The following is a 17,423-nucleotide window of genomic DNA, read 5'->3' as shown; positions in this document are numbered from 1 at the left end:
CTCTCCCTCCCTGCTCCTCTTCCTCCTAGTCCTGCAGTTTGGCTTCACCACCTGTGGTGGCAGCCTGTCCCCCCGGCACCCCTCTTCACCCTGCTCAGCAACAGGGTGAAGATCTGCCTGGATGCCACAAGTGCATCTGTGACTACCAGCAGCCTGTGGCTGAGCAGGCGTGGGGTGTTGGCACCCGGTTCTCCATCCTGGAGGTCATCACTCACCTGGCCAGTGGGCTGTGAGGGGGCTGCAGGTGGAGTAAGGGAATTGGGCAAACTTGTTTGGGTGTTGAAGGATGCAGCATGATGAGGGGAGCAGCAGTGCTCAGGGAGGGTCTGCCTGTGCAGAAGGTGCAGCTCCAGCCATGGGCATTGGGTAGTTGTCATGCTCTGGGCCTTGCTTGGCAATAACTGGGGGAAGATAACAGCTGTCTGCTGTCCTAGACCAGTGTCATGTCTGGTTTGTCAGGCTGAGGGCAAGGAGAGGCAGAAAGCCACGCAAGCAGCACAGGGCATGAAGGAGCGTGGGGATGGGGTGTCCCCCAGCTGCAGGATCTGCTGCTGCACATCTCCCTGCTTCCAGGCCTTCCTCGTAGCCTTCACCTCTGATTTTCTGCCCCATGCATACCACGGGTAGATCCACAACAGCAGCCTGCATGGCACACGAACTTCACTTTGGTGCATGCACCGCAGGACTTTGTCCTGCAGAGCAACACCCATACACGTGGGAGCCCGCTCCTGCCTCGGCTGCCTTCTCCTTCCTTAGGCTGGGATTTTGCCTCTCTCTGCCTTTCCCACAGCAAACATTTTGTTTAGCAGAGCAACTTTTAGCCAGGTCCACGCTGTCCACCCACTTCCTTGAGGTCCTGGGGGCCCTCACTCAGCCAGGGCTGAGCGTGTGCCGGACACGTCTGCGCGCAGGGTGGTGGGGAGGGTCACCGGACACTGTTGTGGAGGGAGGTGCTTTTGTGAAGAATAAACTCCCTCGGGGCTGGGTTACCTGTGAGACTTAGGTCCCAGCAGAAGCTGGCTGAGGGCTGGTTCTGCTGTGCTCTGGCACGCCAGGCTGGGAGCAGGAGGAACTGTGAGGAAGCTCGGTCAGTACCTGCTGCACTTTGCTCCCTCAGTTACAGAGCATTCAGGGACCAGGGTGGCAGCCTGCCCTTGACTGACTGGCAGCCGCTGGCCGTACGCTCGGGTTTCATCATCACCTTTGAGGTATCAGCCATGAGCCCAACTGGGTGGCCCAGGGTGTGGTGCTGAGGCAAGGGCAAGGACTCACCACGGCAGCCAAGTCACACCTCCCATCCACTTCCAGCATTTGGGTTTCCTTACTGCAGGTGTGATTGCATGGCTGGTACCTGACATGCCTGAGGCTGTGGAGGTTAAGATGAAGTGTGAACACTACCTGGCCAAAGAGGCTCTCTGGCTGCAGAGTAGCTGAGCAAGAGGGACCATGGCTGATGCCTCCCCTTCCTCCCTTACACCAGCAGCATCCCTGGCACCAGCTGCCTGAAGGCAAGCAGGTTTGTGTTTCCCTACTGGGAGAGCACAGCCCCCGCCCCTTTCCTGCTCTCACTCCTTTCCTTCACCCCACTGCTTGCCATGTGAGTCCCACCCCTTCGAGGGCAAGGCCACAGCAAAGACTCAAACCTAAAGTCCTCGAATCCCTGGCTAAACCCACCCCAGCATGGGCTGTCTTGGATCTCACCCCACCAGCAGAAATAATATCCACCACACTCCAAGCTGTTTCAGGTTTTATTTTAGAATTTATAAAATTCCAGTGTCATCCATACTCATGAGCCTTTTTACATGTTTGCATATAGTCTCCAAATTCCAAAGTTAAGGCCAAGGGATCATTGCTATGGAAACGTACAATATGGAAGACGTCAAAGAGAAGAAATGGACACATGCCACAGTCTGCTGCAGGAGGGTGCTGGGGGGACAGTACTAGGTACAATCACTTCATGACCTTCTTTAGAGTGGAAGGTTGGGCTGCGGGGCATGAGCTCAAGGCAGTGGGTGCCCTGGATGTAACTCAAGCCTTGCTGTGCAACTAGTGGGGGCACAGGGGCATAAAGAGGAGGAGGGGGTGATAGGCTTGGTGATGCAGGGCAGACCTAAGCTACAGAGAATTAACCATTTTCTGACAGACGCAGATGGGAAGGTACCACCCTAGTTCCCCTTCTCACGTGCTGGAGGCAAGGCCGCCCTGTCCTTCAGGGGCAACCAGGCACCCCACAACGGGCCATGGTCCGTTTGACTCGGTTCTCAGACTAAAAGAGAGCACTGTGAGGTTTTGGTCTGACTTCTGCGTAGCAGCCTCTGCCAAGAAGAGCTGGCGCAGGAAGGAAAAGCATCGGCATGTTTGGCCTGTTCCAAGGAGGGAAAGGCAAGGCAGCTGAGCTCAGCCTGCCACAGTTGTGCTCTGTCAGTAGCACTAGAGAGGCTAGGGACTCCTGCTTGTCCAAGAGCTGAAGCAGCTGGGACAGAGGAATGGCTCAGACTACAAGCTCTGTAGGACCAATGCAGGGAAGTGGGGGCACACAAAAAGCCCACGCTACACGCCTCCCTCCACGAAGACATGGTTTTCCTTTTACTTGCTGGAGGAGCTCAGACAACACCCTTTGAGCAAGCTGTGGCAGGGCCCAGGTGCAAGAGGCCCCGAGTACAGATCATGGATCACCCTCTACCACATGATGGAGGTCTCAGGAGGGCTCAGAACACACAACCCCCAGTGCTGTCGGAGCAGAAGCCTGGATCACACCACCTCTGCAGCCCAGGGCTACAGCACAGCTGCACCCACGGCCCTGGGACCAAGGCCTGTGCTAGCTCAGCATGCAGTCCTATGGATTCACAGCCTGCCTCAGCACCACCATGCTCTGCTTCCCTCTGGAGCAGCTCTCACAGCTGTGCGGAGACACAAGGCTCCTCTTGCTCCTCCTCCACGCTTCTGCTACGGCTGCCCAGGTGACAGCTGGAGTAGCTGCTAACCCACGACCATCGAGAGGCCCCCATCATACTGCTGTATGAGGTAGAAAGAAGGCAACAGGAACGGTGTGACTGCCGCTCATGCCGAGCTGCTGCAGCACTAACAGCGAGCTACAGCTCCTCCAGGCTGTGTGCCCCACCAGCTGCTCCTGAGCCACATCACTGCAGCCACCTCGGCCGAGCCAAACCTGTCCCATCCGGCCACACTGCCGTGTGCTGGCTCTCCTGCCTGCTCACACTGCTGGGAAGGGGGAACAAGGAGCGGGGTCTGTCATCAAGCACTGGAAGACTCGTCAAGTGTGCAGGCTGGGGCTGTGCTTGGTGCGGCGCAGGGACGCGCGCTCGCTGCGCTCACAGGTGTTTTCCTGACCAGGGTAGCCATACGTTGTTCTGGCCCCTTCCATCTCTGTTGTCTCTACAGCCTATTGAAGGTTTTGTTTCTTTAAAAAGCAGGTTTCTGACCCTATAGATTATTTGAAGCTCTCTCCCCACAGTCAGCTATCAGCATTAAATGAATTTTTGGCAGTTAAAAGGAAAAAAGGTTGATTGCACTCTACAAAGGTAAGGTAAGGCCTGGGATAAACACAAAGGAAAGAGGGCAAACGTTTTGGCTTTAGAAAGTCAAGGAAATTTATTTCCTGAGGTCATGAGACAGGAAGTAGATTCCTAGCCACAGTAAAGGAGGTCTCCTAATGAAGGCGAGAATGCCTAGTCAGACATGCTCAAGAGAGCAGATTGCTCTGCTAGCGCTTGGGAAGCTGCAAATCTTAGCCACTTGGAGTCAATTATGAAGTTTCTAACAAAAACACACACATTTAGTGTTTGGATCTGAGTGGAAGTCTTGTTCCAAAGGAGGAAAGAATATCCATCAAGAGATGAGGGTGGGTCCTAGACACGGTGATAGCTGAGGGGAGCAGGATGGGGTCTAGCACTCCAGGCACCATTAGGAGACCTCTTGGGACAATTGATTTGTGCTCCAGCCGCTGGGTCAGATTTCAGACAGGAAGTATTTGTGGCAGGTTAGTGTCAGGTCAGCAGGCTGGAGGAGTTTCTGCTTCCAGGTCATTATCGTTTGGGTCCCCAGGGAAGAGTCTTGGGGGCCACTTGAGCCCCAAAGCTGGGGAAGTCTTCAGAACTGCTCATATCAGGGGCCTAGAGCAAACAAAAAGGGAACAAGTTAAGCTCTTGCCCTGCTGTGAACTTATGTGGTGAGGCCCTGAGCTAAGCAGCATTGTTGATATCCCAGGAGGAGAGACAATGGGGAAAGGACAAAAAGGATCACTGTGGCCCCAGGACACCTAGAGGTGGCATTGAGGAGGGTGCAGATAAGGTGCAAAGGGCTCCAAGGGTCCCAGCTCAGTAACTGGGACACTGGAACAGGGCCAGGCCAGCCCTGCAGCAGCACTGGGGCAGCTGAGGATGAGCTGTCACATGTCCCAACTCAGAGCTGCAAACATTGAGCCAGTTCTGTGCTGCAGCATGAGTCTCAAGTCCCAAGCCCTACCCCTAAAAATAACACAACACGGCAGGACACTTTCTGGTAAGGATCCCCCATTCCCCAGCAGCTCCACACTGATGTAGCCAGAGTGACAAGACACTGGGAAAGTGCTCTGAAAGCTGGACAGGAGAGCCCAGGCCTGTGCTCAGGCCACAAAGAGCAGCTAAAAGCTGCTTTCTCTGTTACCAGGGAGAGAGAATGCTGTGTCCCTAGCACAGACAGAAGTGTCCCCATGCTCTGTGCCCCCAGCCTGGAGCACAAGCAGCACTCACCTTCTCATTGTTGACGGTGGCCCAGGGGGCATCTCTCACCACAAAGCCCTTGGATGGGGCCTTGGACTCTTCATGTGAGGAGGGCTTCATGTACACCTGCATTGCCTCGTTGTCCACCACATCTGCAAGCTGCAGGAACACAACCAGTGAGGGGGGATCTGGATAGCTCCTCAAACTGGAATAAAATGCCCATCCCACCATCTCTCCACACTGCAACATGATCAAGCTCACCAGCCTCTTCTACAACGACCAAAAATGGTGTGTCTGCACTAGTCTGAGGGCCACAACTTTTAACTGGTGGAAGCTGTTACAAGGCAAGAACATGCACATCCTGAGGTGTCCCAGCATTCTCATTCACTGTCCTCTCCTGGACATTAGGAGAGGGGGCACTCCAGCTGGTTTGAGGGACAGCTGCAGTGGAGGCTGACAGCCACCCGCACAGGGCTCAATTTCTCCGATGCAGTGGAAGAAAATACCACATGGACATAGCTCAGACATCCAGCTCTGGAGCAGGGGAAGCTCTTGCTAAACCCCATCATGGACTTGCTGAACACTTACATATTCCTCCTCCAAGTTCAGGATGTGATCAATAGCTTCTTCTACATTCTCAGGGAGCCCTGTCACAGTCACACAGTTGGGGTCAGGAGCTCCACTCTGGGGAAAGCGAATATCCACCTGTAACACAAGGAACAGCGTAAGACTTACACCTGCACATCTGAAATGCCACAGACTCCCCATGACCCTTGTCACTGGAATCACAGATCACTGTCACTGATGCCCTAATTACTGTCTGTTCACAGCCAAAAGTCTGTTTCAGACCTCCACAGCTCAGATACTGAGGGTCAGCAGGTATATAGCTGGCCCCAAAGCTTGCCCAGTTTCCTGTGGAGGAAAGCAGAGCAGTCTGTAGTAAGGACCCAATTTCCAGCAGCCCCTGCTGCTCTCACTCCCAGAGGCTCACTGTTTTCTGGGCAGCTCCTGCAGCACAGGCAGGAGAGAGGCTGCGTTTCCAGACAGCGTCCTCACACTGCTGCAAGCATTTTTACCACTGAGCCATCACCGCAAAGCACAATGAGCTTTCAGTGCTTGCCACAGAATAATCCTGGCGGACAATGGCTTTATAGAGCTGGCCTAGTGCACCCCATGCACAAGCACTGTGTTCTCTCACACCCTGCCTTCCACATGGGTGCCAGAAATCTAAACAAGACAGGACCGAACCCAAAGGCTGCTCATTTGGGAACCAGTTTGTTTCAATAACTGAGCCCAGCCAAAATATAAGGCTCCAGAATCCCATCCCTCAGTATTCACATTCACTGCTGGCCCTGCAGTAAAGCCTGCAGATGCCATATGCAATCAGGGCAGAGGTCCCTGACCTTCCAGAGACAGCTGACTTTGCCACATCCACAGCCCTGAGAATGTGCCATGATTCCCAGAGGCAAGGGGATCCACAGTGGCCTAGAGGAAAGCCAGAATTCCTTGAATTAAGCTCAAAGTAGCTGGGGGGTCTGGGGACAGCCTCCTCAAAGAGCCTCCCAGCAAGAGGCCTGGCTGCCCACTTCCAGTAATCAGAGTAGCTGACATACACACCTCCTCCTCTCTCTCAAGATCATCTGGGACCCTGTCTGCAAGAAACCCAACAAAAGGGCTCCAGAGAGGGACAGAACTCAGTGCTGCTTGCAGAGCTATTCCAGAGCACTGAGGAAGCATTCCCAGGTTCCACTTCTGTCTAGGTTCCAGCAAAACAGGAAAAGCTCCTGGCCTGGCTTCCAGAGAAACATGACTCAGAGCTGAGGGGTGTGGGGATGCTTCAGCTGGTGTCTGACTATGGAGTCCAGACAGCCCAGGTGCCCTGGGCATATCAGGGTGCCCTGGGCCACAGATGCTGTTCATATGCTGGTGGAGTTGAAGGTGAGCAGGGAAGCACTGGCTTTTCTTTCATGTCTGCTCTAGCTGAAGATGCTGAACAGGCACAAGACACAAGAATCACAAGATGTGAGCCTCATTCAGCACCAAGCTCTTGCCACAGGAGAACGTGGCTGCCCAGGCCCAGCCTGACCTGTGTGGCATTGCCCCACTGCTCACCTTGAACTCATCCATGATTTTGCGGATGGCTTTTCCACGTGCACCGATGATGCGTGCGTGAACACGATGGTCCAGAGTCACATCCTCGGAAACCATCTGCTCCAGCTCACCAACGATCTTCATGATGGCATCCCGGGCAGCCTCGGCATTCTTCTCATAGCCAGTAATGGTGATCTGGTCTTGGGCCTGGGGCACAGAGACGTGTGAGAGACCAAGCTCATAAGCAGCTGAGCAAGCTTTCTCCCTGCTAATCCCCTTCACCATCCACCTTATCTAAAGGCAGTGGAGAGAGTTCAGAGCTCTTGAGAAGAAGCTCAGAGACAACCACTAGCCATCTTTGCACTCTGTCTGATCTCTCACCTGGCTTTCATCATCCTTGTCGGGGAACTGGATGTTGACCTCATGCTCTGTGCGTATCTGGGTGATCACTGCTCCCTTCCGCCCAATGATTTTAGGGTGATACTTGGGATCTACAGTGACTGTCAGTTTGAAGCTCCGCAAGGCCTGGAACAGGAGAAGCAGAGTGAGAGCAGGGAACACACCATGGCTGTTCCAGTGATGTCCACTTAAGTCATAGCATCTCCTTCTGGCCTCTGAGATGCATGGAACAGATTTTGCAGGGCCATGTTTGAGCACCCAAGCCATCCATCCACTGGAGCCTTGTGCTTTCGCCAAGTTCAGAGGGAAAATGCAAACAGTAAACATCTCTAACCTATTATTCAGAGCTGTGATAAGGATTCAGTGAGGCTAGGTAGAGAGAGACTGGCAGCACAATGAGGTTCCCACCCACCAGTGCCTCAAAAGTATGTGAAGGTGTGAGAGAGACATGGACAGTCCAAAATTACATTCCCAAACTCTCCTGTCAGTTCATGGTAAATGAGCTACCTTTGAGTAACCCATTTATGACCATTCCACACCCACAGAGCAGCTAAGGGTGTCCCTAAAAGATGAGGTGTTCCAGGAGTCTGTGCCCAGAGGCTGCCCATGTTTGCCTGGAAGGAAGGACAGGCCCCGGCCTTACCCGATCCTCTTGTTCAGCTTGCAGCTCCTTCACTCTTTCCAGGAGCCCGACCTTGGCACGGTCCAGGTTGGTAGCCAGCCCAGTGATTGTGATGATATCTGACTGCAGCTCAGGAGCAGGCACCTGGATGTTCACCTGAGTAACAAGTAGCAATTATCATTTTGTTTCATTGCTCATTCTGTATCACTTGTGATGCCTCTGACTGCAAGCTGGCATCTCGCTGGTCTCCCCTGGCACCAAGACCAGCTCCCACCCAGGCAGCCTAAAAACCACAGAATGGCTGAGGTTTTAAAGGACCTCTGGAGGTCATCAAGCTGGGCCACCTGGAGTCAGTTGCCTGGGACCATTTCTAGATGTTTTTTGAATAGAACTCTGTTTCTGTAGCCCCTGTGCTGGCCTAGAGAGGCCAGGAAACAATAAATGTTCAACAACACTGACTGCAGCCAACCTGCATCAGCCCCAGAGGCTCTGGAGAATTCTCCTGAATGGGTAGGCACAGCAGAGCTGCTTCCCAGGGCCCAGGAGGAAAACAACACTCACACTGATGAGGAATCCCTGCAGACACCAAACAAGTCATGCAACACTCACAACACCAAGACCAATAGTACAGCTTCAGCATGAAACCTACCAAGCCCTGGATCCAGGGTCCAAAATACACAGGGATCATTTTCCTATTATGGAGCCTTGGATTCCACGGCAGACCTAAGTAACTGTCCAAACCCCCAACACAGTCACTTCCAGATTCTCCAGGACAGAGGTCATGGAAGGAAGGGCAACAACTTACTTCAAACTCATCCATCATTTTGCGGATCCCACTTCCTTTCTGGCCTATGATGTAACGGTGAAGATCAAAGGGAACTTCCACCTCAATGGTGACAGGAACCAGAGCCTGCAGGGGATGGAGCACAGTTTACAAGGGGATAAACTTCTCCTGTCTTCTAGCTTGCCATATACTTACCCAAAGAACATGCTGCTGGACAGAGGTACATTCCCTTGCAGTCAGGATACAAATTTGACAGAAAGAGAGGACAGCTGGGAACACCAAAATGACCTGTTGCATGTTTTCGAAAGAAGCCATCTGAAACCCCACCTTTAAGACAGATTGCTTTCATATCTTTGGCTTCAGTCTAGTAGAGACTTGGAAAACATCACTACAGAAGCATGGCAAGGTCTGCTGAACCTGGAATGACTCAGGCTCAACCAGACTCCTCCTCTTCTCAGCTGTGCTCCATAAAACAATCATGTCATGGTTTTATGGCTATTGGGACTGCTTACAAGCACTAGAAATTACAAAGTCAGGCACTATGATTCAAGCTGCTAGGCTAAGTCACAGAGCAGATGGGCTTCCCTTGAGCAATGCAGACCCCCTCTACAGCCAACATCACTGACCACTTGCATTGCACCTGGACTGTGCAGCTTTTACTACTACCACCACCACCAATTATATCCAAGCATCACCACCTGAACAGGGTAAGGGACTAAGAAAGCCACACACCTGCAGCGCCTCCTTTGCTGCCTCACACTTCTCCCTGCGGCCAGAGATGATGATGATATCGCACTTCCTCGGAGAGCTGGGATCTGTGTCCTTCCCTTCCTTGCCTTCGCCACCTTCCTCACCATTCTCCTGCACAGCTGGCTCCACAACAGGGGCTGAAAATATGCAAAGTCTTGTGTTCAATGCACAGAGCCCCCTCCTCGCTCATCATCTCCCTCCTCCAGATCCTAAGGCTCAGCCACCAGTGAGAGCTCAGAGAGACCTCACTTTTTTGTCAGGGTAAGTCCTTGCTCTCTCTGTACTCTGCAGTGACAACATGTTCACAACACCTAGGTCTGCAGTTTGACCTCCTGAAACTGTCCCCTTCCCAAGAGGACAAGGTTGATGCTAAGCCCAGATTCAAGGACACTACAGAACACCAGGGATCAGTTCTCTCCATAAATTTTAAGTAGAACACACCCACTGGTACAGAGCATAGGCTACACTACACTTATTTGACCATCCCAACTACCAGCCTAAAATGCATCCACAGACATACCTGGGTTTTCCTCCCTGTCAGGGAATTTGATCTGGACGCCGTAGTCCCGGGTGATCTGCTGGATCCGGGATCCTTTGGGGCCCATAATGGAGCGGTGGAACTTTTGTGGAATGGTGCATTCGATTGTCACTTGAGCTTCCTGTGGGAAAGCAGAGTTGCTCTATTGTGATGCAGACTCTCTCACACCAGAAAACAAGATGTTTGTGCATGGTGAAATCCAAAATGGACACAGAGAGGAGTCAGAAAATATAACAATGGCTGACAGGGGAAGAACTGAAAATTTCCAAAAATCATTCCTCTCTTAGAAGAGCAGAGGATTTAAAGAAGGTTGCCTTCAACTCAGGACATTAAAGACTTCCAAGAGCAAAGCTCAAGGTATTTAGTACTCTGAAGAGGAGGAAGCATTAGAAGAAATGAAAAAAAAAAAGACAGATGGGAAGAGAACAGATTTGACACTTGACTGCTTCCAAAAGCCAATACTAGCAGTGCAGGAAACCCCTGAAAGCAACCACTGCCCAACGCCAGACATGTAGAGGTACAAGAAGGCTCCAATCTTTTCATGTCTGGATGTACATCAAGGAGTGGCCTCCTACTTCCACCCCTAAAAACCAGGAACATTGTCAGAGGAGATTCATTCGTACAGCATTGGCATTTTGGAGCCAGCTGCAACCCCCAGGCCAGGATCTAAAGTCTGCAGCCCCTGTATGTTGACAGCAAAGGTTCAAATCCAAGGACTTGTTCACATAACAGCAGGTTCAAGCAGGACACTGCTGAGGGAACAGAGTACAGAAGAAAAGGTTTTTCTACAACATACCAGGTCCTCAATGATCTCTTGGATGCGTTTCTTGGCTGCCTCCACACAATCCTTGGCTCCCTTGAGGGTGACTTTATCGCTCTGGGTGCCGGAGCGTGGGAAGCTGACCATCACACCACCATATTCATCCGCAATCTCACGGAGAACTTGTCCTCGGCGGATGACAAAGTGGCGGTGGTGCTTGGGGTCAACCACCATGGAGTCTTCAACCACGTTATCCTGCCAACACACAACAGCCAGTCAATCCCACCTGTCCTGGTTATAGGCATGAGCTGGCTGCACTCAATAGCAATCAGCTTACTACCTCACTCTAAGGTAAGGAAGGATCTTCCTGAGCTCCCACAAAGGGCAGCAAATGGTTTTAGGACAAGCAGGTCCTTCATGCTGACTCATTACACCTTGCAATAGTGAGAGGCAAGAAAGTAGAAAAAGTCCATACCAAGTTCTTGATGAGAGCCTCCAGCTCCTTCTGTGCCTCTTTGACAGCCTCCTCTGTTCCCATGATAGTGATCAGCTCCTGATCTTTGTCCTCAGAGGTGGGGAAGATGATGCGGGCCCCTGTGTTGTCTCGCACTTTACGGATGTTGCCACCACCCTTACCAATAAGGAATTTGTGGTACTCTGGCTTTGCACGGAGGTCCACAGTGTAACTCTTTGTTTGCTGAAAGGAGCCAGAGACCCATGGAATGTGTCAATATATAGAAAATATCCAGCAGCACCAACAGTCAGCACATAGATGTGTTACCTGCACCCACATGCAGAGTGCTGCAAAAACAAGGTAGATGCAGCCTACCTTTGAAAGCAAAAAAGGTATACAATGTCTTAAATTAAAAACACTACCCTAAAGATGTTCTCAGGGCCAAAAAAACAGCTGTACACTCAGCATGACCAATGAGAATATGAGCAGAGACTTCCCTAGGAGAAATGTCTGACCTGCACGAAAAGCAACACAATCATTTGCTAACTGCTGCAAGCCAGGCTCCCAGAGACAACCAACCAACTCCCATGGAATTGCTGACCCTAGAAAGCTTGCTATTAAAATGACCAGTCAGTCAGCCACAACTCAGAGCAAGGTCTTGTAATCAAAAGCTCCCAAATCTGAATATATGCAGTGAATGGAAGAGCTGGAGCTGAAATGCAGAGATCAAGAAAAAAGTGAAGGAGATCGACAGAGTAAAGTGTTTCAGAGAAGTGCGGATACCCAAGAACATTCAAACCACAGAAGCAGGGAATCTTAACTCTGAGTGTATCATCAGTCTGGCCAGAGATGCATTACAGACAGTTCTTCTGCCCTTGAGAGAAGAACTCATTGTCACAAGGATGGAAGAACAGCTTTCTTTTAATCATCCAAACTGTACTCAAATCCCTTAAAAGAGGATTTGTTCTATTGATGCCAAAGGCTTCCATGTAGACAGAGGGAATCACTTCAACCTCCAAAAACAAACAGCTGGTCAAACCAACCCATTCCTTCCCCTGTAAGGCGAGGCTCACCTTCTCCTCTGCCAGATGTAGCAGCTGTTTCTTGGCTTTCTCCACATCCTGGGCTGGGCCCCTGATGGTCACAGTATCACTGCCAGAGCCCTCTGTGGGGAAGTGGATGTGGACTCCACCACATTCCTCCATGATGGAACGGATGAAGCGGCCTTTGGCGCCAATGAGGGAATTGTGGAGTTTGGAAGGAATAGAGACCTCCACCTCTGTGATGTTGGCCTAAGCGAGGACAGTATGGGATGTTAGTCAAGCCATAGCAATGTGTTTGCACAGACTCTACTTGCCCCCTAACTCCCACATTGCCAGGAGCTTTGCAGAGCTGAGTGTGATAAATGCCTGACCAAAGGAAATTGGGACTGGCCACTCCTAACATATGAGCAGCCACAAACTTCGGCTGAAGGGTCAAGAACAGATTGACATCCATATTTACTCCCCCCTGCTGTGCCCCACTACAAGCACTTCTATATTTGTATCTCCTGTAACTCCTATATGTATGTTTTCAAGTCCCTAATCTGCCACAAGCCAGTTGTTTCACTTACCAGTTCCTTTTGGATAGCCAAAATTCTGTGGCGAGCAGCCTCACAGTTTGCTCTTTTGCCCGTGATAACAATTGTCTCCGAGTTGCTGTTCTCAGCTGGGAGATCTATTTTGGTATTGCTTTCTTCACGGATCTGCCACAAAAAAAAAAAAAAAAAAAATCCCAGCAAAATCATTTGAGAGGTGTCCCATGTCAGAAAAAAAAAGGCCTTGGAGGTTTTATTTTGAATTTTCAATGAGCAGGGGAGACTAGCAAATGAGATTTCACTGCAGGCAGTCACCGTAATTCCACATTTCACTGCAGAGCAGTGAAGACAGGAAAGATATCTCACCTTCTTGATGTTGGCACCTCCTTTCCCTATGATGTTCTTGTGGAATTGTTTGAAGATGGGAACAGAAATAGAAAAGCTGTTTTCAACCTAAGAGAGAAAGGAAGGGAGAATTGAAGATTACACCATCCTGGAAAGTGAGACCCCATCCCAGGAACCTGGTAAACAAGCTTCTGACAACAGGCTTAGACCCCAGGAATTCTTCATATGGGACACTTCCAAGAATAAGCCAAGACATGTACCCTCTCCTATAGCTCTTAAGTGACAAGTATTATTTGCCTGCCCCCATACACATAAACCATGTCCACAGTTCCCTCATCTTGAGGCGTGCCAGGCCTAGCCAAGCCACTACTGCTCTCCTCTATTCCAGGGTTATCCAGGCATGGAAGAGAGAATAGCAGATGGAAATCTCCCTTACCAGGTCTGCCACCATCTTTTGCATGTACTTGGTGCACTTCTCCACCTCATTTTTGGGACCTCTGAGTTGGACAATGTCACTCTTGTGTGCAGGGTCTGGGAAGTTGATGATAACCTGCAGGAAATGGTCACTTAGGGTCAACTCAAACAAATACAATGATTGCTATGTCAGACATGTGCAAAGGTTGGGGGCGGGGGGGATCCTGCACATTTCCTTTCCCATTTGGAAGCAGGTAACCATGTCAGCAGTCTCTGGCCAGAAGAACCATCCTCTCACATGTATTAGACATATGAGCAGACACATATCAGATATTTCTCATACTCACAGAGAGACTACATTTATGACTTTACTGATCATGTGTCTATTATCAATGTAGGAAACGTGCCCTCTGAATCCCTCCTCTCCTAGAACGCCTTACCTCTGGGAATTTCTCCCGGATTTCCCGGATCCGCTCGCCCTTCTGCCCAATGATGGTCCGGTGGAATTTCTGCTCAATGATTAGGTCCTTGGTGCGTTCATTTTCCTGTGGAGAGCAGAGTTTACAAAGAGTGCTCAGCAGGAGAGCCACATAATTGTCATTACCAGTTTGCTGCCTGACAGCTTGTCATCCATGTTTTTCCTCCAGATATAATTCACTCTAGGTTGACAAAGAAGGGGATCCAAGAGAATAGAGGAACTTGCACTTGTCATGAGATCCAAGTGCTCAGTGGGCCAGGGGCACAAACCTCTACCAGAAGGTTACTAGGGAACACAGGAGCCCAAACCCTGTGGCCTCCCAGGCATCACATCCCACTAACCATACGGGAAGCGAGTTCCAGCAGCTCTTTCTTGGCCTGTTGGACCCCCTGTGGGTCTCCTTCAATTCTGATCAGGTTGCTCTTCTCATTGTCCGGGGGAATGCGCACAGACACCTTGTAGAGGTCCTTAATCCTGTTAACTGCAAGGCAAGGGCTGTGGTGACACACTTTGCTGGGCACGATTTGGAAGCAAAGACACCTTGAATAGAGGCTTTAGGAAGTACATCAGCCTCTGAGGAAAGGCCAGGGGGATGGAGCTGAATCAGGGGAAAGTGCCTCTTCACCCTGGGGTTCAGCAAGAGCAGATCCAAGCTACACAGGAATCTGTACAATTAAATATTATGGCATCTAGTTCACTTGCCAAAGTGAGGCATCTGTTTCTTCCCCAGACAGCAGCTGTCTTTTTTGGGGAGAAACTCACCATGCAGATTTCTACCCCCCAAACTGAGTTCTAAAATGAAATTCACAAAGACCAACTTGAAAAAAAGAAAAAAGGACAACTTTCCAACACCCCCAAAACATAAAACTTCTACCAGGACACAGCAAAGTAATCTGTGCAACTCTCCAAGACATTAAAGCCATACCAAGGCATCACTGCCCATTTATCTTCTTGTGCCAACTTCACTCCAGAAGGGCAGAGGCAATGTAGTGGAGGCAGCACCCTGGTTGAGCTGCAGAGCCAGGATATGATGGGCTTATCACAGAGAGTCTGAGTACAGGAAGGATAAGAAAGGCACCCTACTTACTGTTAGCTCCATTCTTGCCAATGAGGTGTCGGTGGAATTTGTGGTCAACATTGATTTCTGCATAATCCATCCGGTTGATCTACAAAGAATTGTACAGGGCTAGGCAGGCCAGGCCCCCTCTGCTGCTGCCTGTGCCCACTGCCAGTGCAAGCACCGACTCCAGCTGCCAGCTACAAGCACTCCTCCTGCTAGTGAGCAGAGCAGAACACTCCCCTCTCAGCTTTGAGCTGAGAGAACCATGCTTGTGAAACATCTGAAGGGACTTAAATGCCTCTCCAGCTGTGACTGAAAGAGAATCTTTCCTTCTCTGCATCAAAAGACTAAAGATGTGCTCGTGATTTTTTAAGGAAAGCTTCATAACCAAGGTTTTTGTTCACCTGCCACACAACTCGCCTTCTGCAAGTTCTGTTAAGCCTGTGAAGATATCCACAGACACGAACTACACTTCATCTCTGTTCTGTTTCCCCACCTTTCCCCACTTTCTTCTTATACACTAGAACTACCACCATCAACTTACCAGATCCTTGACCATGACTTCGATCTGTTCCTGAGCCACATTCACATCTTCTGTAGGTCCTTCCAAAGTGATTTTGTCTTCTCCTTCAGTGAATTCGATGTGAACCTTGAGACACAAGGCAAAGAAACCAATAAGAATTTTCCAAGACACAAGCCAGGTCAATGCTGTCAGTCAGGCCTATACCATCAATCCCTACCACTAAGGGTACACATGATTTCTGAAGTAGGCAACCTATAATTTTGGCCATATCGGTGTCTAGAGCATAAGGTTTTGGTGCTGTCTTGAGTCTGCAAGGGCTTTGGAGAAGTTCCTCACCTAGCCTGTCTCCAGATACCATCTAACTCACAAGGGAGAAGTCTCACTGAACTCAGCATTTCCAGGTCTCCTGCTACATCAAGTCTCCAAATACTAACACATATAGCTTCCTTTGAAGGACTCAACACTTGGAAGTTACATAGGATGGGAGGTGCTTGAGGCAGTAGAATTTGGAAGTTCCCCTGAATATTATAAGGTCTGTGTCATTTCCTCCCTGGTTTTATCCATACTAGAATACATTTCTCTCTCTACAAAGAGCGAGCTGGATTAAACCACATTTTATTTCAACTGGTGCTAAGCTAATAGTTCATCCATACCTTTGGCATCTGCTGAGTTATTTTGGCCAGGTTTTGTCCTTTCTTTCCAATGATGAAACGATGAAGCCAAGAGGGGGCTGAGACCGAGGAGACGGTAAAACTGTTGGCCTGAGAGACAGAGAAGCTGTTTGATGGACAGACTGGAAAAGGCCTTCACAAAAATTCACTTCCAGTTCCCGTGCTGCACCCTCATTATTGAGTTCTAAGCTGCATCTCTGACAGCCTGACAGAGAGCACACCCCTCCACCTGTCAGTGCCCAGGGATGTATCGTTGTGGGGCTTTGAAAGGCCCATCCCGCCAATACCTTTGCATAGACTTCAGTCAATGCTTGCCCAAGCTTTTCAGGCTCGCCTCGCAGTATCACCGTCTCCGAGCTACTGTCAGTGGGTGGGATCTCGACAGAGACTCCAGTTTTCTCCAAGATCTCCTGCAGGGAATTACCCTTGGGGCCGATGACATACTTGTGCTGGGACTTCTTCACCTCCACAGCGATGGTAGTAGTCTTCTTTTTCTGTAGGAGCAGAGGCACTGGAGCATCAATCACAAGGGAGCAGGGAAGGACAAAAGTGAAAGGAAGAGACACAAGATGCAGTGAAGCTCAGCACCCAGGAAAGATCAAAGCAAAGATGAGCACAGGAGCTCTGCAGTACCCTAGCATCTTTGGGACCTGCCTATAGAAAGTCCTATTCTCAAAAAATTTACAGGTGAAATACAAAAATTCTGTTTAAGCTCCCTGGGACACTACATGGAAGAGACCACATACGCACCCCTGTCCTTGCACAATTCCCAGGTGTCCCCAGGCAGTGCTGTAATGCAACACCACGCTATAAGCTGATTATCTATGTTGAAATTCAGACTGGTACAAATGCAGACGTAACCATGAGGAAAAACAGACCAACAACCCACAACAAGGATATTTACATTGACGCTAGCAATGGAAAATAAACTGAAGTGAAATTTACTTTTCAGCAACTTCTACTCATGTAACAATTTTGATACTGTCAGTTGGCCACACTGTAGCCTTCACACTTCCCTCCTTCCTTTGCAGCACCTGTGAAAACATGTACCCAGAGAGCTCTGTGATCTGCTAATTTCCATTACAGAAAAAAGCAGGAGATCTGTCACCTCCCAGGCAGAATCACCCCAAGGCCCACTCTGCTGAGCAAGGAAATGGTAAGACCCAGGTCCATGTACTGCAAGAGCTGCTGAGCAAGAGCTGACACGAAGAGTATGCAACTGAGGGATGCACAGAAG

General features: G+C 50.2%; 1 protein-coding gene across 3 annotated transcripts in view; it reads right to left on the bottom strand.

The window, feature by feature from the left end:
* Window positions 1–3,586: 3,586 nt before the first annotated feature.
* Window positions 3,587–17,423, bottom strand: part of HDLBP (high density lipoprotein binding protein) — a 36,841-nt gene continuing 23,004 nt past the window's right edge. For all 3 annotated transcript variants that reach the window (XM_068201223.1, XM_068201222.1, XM_068201224.1), the window contains exons 8-28: window positions 16,474–16,680; window positions 16,169–16,276; window positions 15,537–15,641; window positions 15,020–15,098; window positions 14,274–14,413; window positions 13,895–13,999; window positions 13,477–13,590; window positions 13,062–13,148; window positions 12,732–12,863; window positions 12,193–12,411; window positions 11,141–11,362; window positions 10,702–10,920; window positions 9,888–10,026; window positions 9,350–9,504; window positions 8,639–8,743; window positions 7,855–7,989; window positions 7,194–7,337; window positions 6,834–7,019; window positions 5,310–5,426; window positions 4,752–4,880; window positions 3,587–4,133 (exon numbers count right to left, since the gene is read on the bottom strand). In XM_068201223.1, the coding sequence (XP_068057324.1) occupies window positions 4,047–4,133; window positions 4,752–4,880; window positions 5,310–5,426; window positions 6,834–7,019; window positions 7,194–7,337; window positions 7,855–7,989; window positions 8,639–8,743; window positions 9,350–9,504; window positions 9,888–10,026; window positions 10,702–10,920; window positions 11,141–11,362; window positions 12,193–12,411; window positions 12,732–12,863; window positions 13,062–13,148; window positions 13,477–13,590; window positions 13,895–13,999; window positions 14,274–14,413; window positions 15,020–15,098; window positions 15,537–15,641; window positions 16,169–16,276; window positions 16,474–16,680 (2,934 nt within the window). In that variant the 3' untranslated portion in view covers window positions 3,587–4,046. The remainder of the gene's footprint in view (window positions 4,134–4,751; window positions 4,881–5,309; window positions 5,427–6,833; window positions 7,020–7,193; window positions 7,338–7,854; window positions 7,990–8,638; window positions 8,744–9,349; window positions 9,505–9,887; window positions 10,027–10,701; window positions 10,921–11,140; window positions 11,363–12,192; window positions 12,412–12,731; window positions 12,864–13,061; window positions 13,149–13,476; window positions 13,591–13,894; window positions 14,000–14,273; window positions 14,414–15,019; window positions 15,099–15,536; window positions 15,642–16,168; window positions 16,277–16,473; window positions 16,681–17,423) is intronic.

The sequence above is a fragment of the Anomalospiza imberbis genome, chromosome 10, assembly GCF_031753505.1.
Source record: "Anomalospiza imberbis isolate Cuckoo-Finch-1a 21T00152 chromosome 10, ASM3175350v1, whole genome shotgun sequence".
Lineage (NCBI taxonomy): Eukaryota > Metazoa > Chordata > Aves > Passeriformes > Viduidae > Anomalospiza > Anomalospiza imberbis.
This window is presented reverse-complemented; position numbering and strand designations above follow the sequence as displayed.